Below are 3,647 nucleotides of genomic sequence, written 5' to 3' on the forward strand. Positions count from 1 at the left end.
AAATGACTTAATTTTGTAATTTCTCTTAATACTGTGAAGACAAAATACCTCGTAAAAGTCTGTTTCTGTTAGCGCCACTTAAAATTATTAGTAAAGGCAACTTAATCGAGAATCTTTTTTAACCTAAAAAGACTCAAAGATTTTCATGTGATCGGATTGAACAATGTTTTGTTTCTTAAATTAACTTCTCTGGTTTTACAGTGTACAATAGTTTAAGAGTTTAAACTAGTGTATGACTCCACAGTGAACTGGAGCCTGAACTCAATGAAACATTAAAGGTATATTTACAACAGACACACAGGTAAACAGTCACCAACATACTGCTTCACATTTATTGATTTCTTCACATTCATCTGTTCCTCCTCCTCGTCTCTCCCCGTCATTAACAAATCTCGGGTTAAACAGCTGTAACCAGATTACTGTGTTTTTCCCCCCGAGCTGAATTACCGTAATTGTGTGATATGTAATCAGTAACTCCCCCTGCATGTTCCTCACTGTCCCTCTGACTGCTGTTCATTTATAAATCAAATCAAAGTCTTAACGTGTCCTTTTAATCAGTCCATCAATCAGAAAATAAGTGAATATCCTAACAGAAAACTATTAATTCTTCCTCTCTAGTGTTACACAAGCTCTGCGCTTCCAATATTTAGACCCTGAACATGGACTCTGAACCCAAACAGACAGGCTGCTGATTTTACTGTTTGTGCTGTTATAAAAAACCTCTTCTCCGTGAGCTGAAAGTCATTTTCTTCTCGTTCACAGGTGAGTAATAACATAATAATAACTCAACACATCTACATACATATCTATAGAAAATGTTATAAAATGTCCAAATGAATATGTTTTTATATGAGTTATGTCATAATTTCTGTCTTATTGATCTAATTTTAAGTCATTTTGTGAGTAATTCCTAAAACAAGAATAAGACACCAGGCTGTTTTTTTTTTATGAAAAATCTCTTGACCCCAAAAAAAGAACGCAAAAAATATGCAGAGGTGATGTTTTGAAACGTATTATTCCTTTATTTTACTAAGTTAATTCCCTGCCTTTCATCCAGCAGTGACAATATTATATGTTTTAATTTTCAGACGTTGCTTCCAGTCACGATGAGGAGCTCTGTGGTGTTCTGCCTGGCTGTCAGCTTTGCCATGTTTGGATGTGGTGAGAATAAAAAAAAGGGGGGGTTGAAGAAGGAATCAGTGTTGCTTTCATCAACGCTCGCTCTTTTATTTTTTTGCTGCTATAAAAGTGCCCGGCGAGTGGAGCTAAGTCAAAGAGATTATATGTTTCATAAAGAGGAAACGTCAGCCTGAGGGAACATTTTGGCAGATCAGTGTGCCGTTTACATGTTCTGTCTGCTTACATTTGCAGAGTCAGTGATAAATATTCATTCATCACCTTTTTCTATGATGTTTCAGGACATGCAGTTCACTGATGTGTTGTAGCTGGTTTTTTTTTTGGGGGGGGGGGTTACTTTATTGACAAGATTGTATATTTATGAAATACAACAAATCAGGGACGTCCTTTGTCGGGGGATAGAGCGATAAAGTCCTTGCCTTCTTCGCTGTGCCGCAGTCATTCTGCTTCAGGGTTGAATTCATCCAACTTTTCACTTCCCGACATTAAATCCCTCAATTTCATCAACCCGAAACAAAAATATACAAAACTTTCACTTTATTTATTTGGCCAACATCACAATAGAAAAAGTGCACAGAGCTGTTTGGCAAGGACGAGTGTTTCTCCTCCTTCACTGGATTTCTGGGTTCCTGTTATTGAAGCACAACCTCCTCTTCCAAAATAGTTTGTTCACATCTTTTAGTTTTTATAGTATTTATAGTTATGAGTCAAACATTTGAGGTGTTTGCCTGTATAATCTGTATATAGTTTTGCCTACATTTAGTGAAACGTGTAGTTTTTCCACATTTGGTCAGGAAAACGGACAAGAAAACATCATGGAGATACAAAATAAAGTCACATCATAACAGACAATGTATTACATTGTCAGATACCAATTAATTAAAAAGTAAAACAAAAAAAGCAGATTTCCACATTATTATTAGCACCTGTGATAGTTTAAATGTGGGGATATTTATATTAAATGAATAAACTGACTGTCTTTGTTTCCCCAGGCCTCTCTCTGCTGTGTTACTCCTGCCCTGAAGGATCCACCAAGAGCTGTGAAGTCCAACAGGAGTGTAGCCAAGGTGAAGACAGCTGCCTCAAACTCACCAGTGGTGGTAAGCATCATTAACGAGTACCAATTCCAACAGGATAAAGTCGTCATAAAACTGCCCGTCGGGTTGGAGCGTGAGCGCAGGGTCAGTAACGGAGGGAACAATGTAGTTATATGGATGGAGGGGATAAAATAACATTAATCTGAATATTTATGTTCAAATACTGATCTGTGTTCATCATTCATATACATATCATCAATGGTATCTATTATTATTACTAATTATTATAATACTACTACTACTAAACAAATTAAAACCAAAGAAACAATGACATTATCTGGTCAACTGCTCTTATTGATTGCACCCTGCTGCCGTTTAAAGATGCCAATATTGATTATATATTTATTATCAATAAATTCTGCAAAGTGATGTTAGATGAATCTCTCGATCTGACAATAACTGATGATTCAACGCACAACAAATTTATATTAATTCATTCTGCTTCTAAAAGTATGTGCACCGACAACTTCCTGAGACAAAATAGATCCTCGCTCAAGGTTGTCTTACTGGAGCTTTCCGCCTCCTCTCGTGGGCTTCATCAGTGGACGGAGTTTGCTCAGTTGTCATGGATACGAGTATGAATACGTATGTCATTTATTGTTGTTTTAATTGTTATGACGTGACCGAAATCGCATTCTCTGGTCAGGTATCAACAACTGAACCATCTCCGTGACAAGTGCACCGATGAAGGCCATGAGATGTGGCTGAAAGCTCAGGTCCATAATGAACCTTCAAGCTCAGATTATTCTAACTATAACTATTCTAACTCTTTTCCTTCATAAAGTCTTTGTTTGCAGGGAATTTATGCACTGAAACTTATTTAACCTTCACCTGTGATATAAAATACATATTGTGATGTATTTCTTCAACCTGATCTCTGCTGTAATAATAATAATAGTAAGACTAATGCTGACTAATGCTGTGTCTCCCCTTTAGAAAACACCTACACACATTGTGTGAGGTACGCAGACTGCGACTTCAGGACTCTGTCATCCAGATATGAACTCCTCCCTAGTTTCACCTTCTCCTGCTGTGAGTCAAAACTCTGCAATGGCCCCAAAAAAAGTATAATTCAAACAATTAAGGAATTTTGGGGTTAAGAAAAAGTCTCATGTTGAACATTGTTAACCACTCAACAATAAAGTCTGAATAAAAACATTTGTCTCAGTTTGTCCATTAACACGTGTTTATAGCTCTCTTAGTAGAGGAAGTCTTCACCTAAAAGTGTTGAGGCTGAGTTTAATAAAGCAACAGTGAGACATATTTGACGTCTCTGAAGAAGGAAACCACAGATCATATGTGTGTAAAGGTCTCATCCACTACTTTCTGGTCTGTATTAAACTGTATTATATTCATATTAGACCAGAAAGATCGAGAAAGACTGACAAAGGAAAAACGAATCCTGCAGACTGA

The 3,647-nt window shown here is 36.8% G+C and overlaps 1 protein-coding gene across 1 annotated transcript; it reads left to right on the plus strand.

Annotated features, from left to right (window-relative positions):
• Positions 1 to 596: 596 nt before the first annotated feature.
• Positions 597 to 3,396, plus strand: LOC118342993 (CD59 glycoprotein-like). Its single transcript, XM_035681699.1, has 4 exons — positions 597 to 762; positions 1,089 to 1,161; positions 2,130 to 2,237; positions 3,171 to 3,396. The coding sequence occupies exons 2-4, from the start codon at positions 1,107 to 1,109 to the stop codon at positions 3,332 to 3,334; spliced, it is 327 nt and encodes a 108-aa protein (XP_035537592.1). The 5' UTR covers positions 597 to 762; positions 1,089 to 1,106; the 3' UTR covers positions 3,335 to 3,396.
• Positions 3,397 to 3,647: the final 251 nt, after the last annotated feature.

The sequence above is a fragment of the Morone saxatilis genome, unplaced genomic scaffold (genome assembly GCF_004916995.1).
Source record: "Morone saxatilis isolate NCDOM2014 unplaced genomic scaffold, NCSU_SB_2.0 Contig9, whole genome shotgun sequence".
Classification (NCBI taxonomy): domain Eukaryota; kingdom Metazoa; phylum Chordata; class Actinopteri; family Moronidae; genus Morone; species Morone saxatilis.

Coding starts and splice junctions, on each gene's coding strand:
- LOC118342993 (XM_035681699.1), top strand. CDS start 1,107: ATGAGGAGCTCTGTGGTGTTCTGCCTGGCTGTCAGCTTTGCCATGTTT. Junction 1,162..2,129: donor CTTTGCCATGTTTGGATGTG/GTGAGAATAAAA, acceptor TTGTTTCCCCAG/GCCTCTCTCTGCTGTGTTAC. Junction 2,238..3,170: donor CCTCAAACTCACCAGTGGTG/GTAAGCATCATT, acceptor TCTCCCCTTTAG/AAAACACCTACACACATTGT.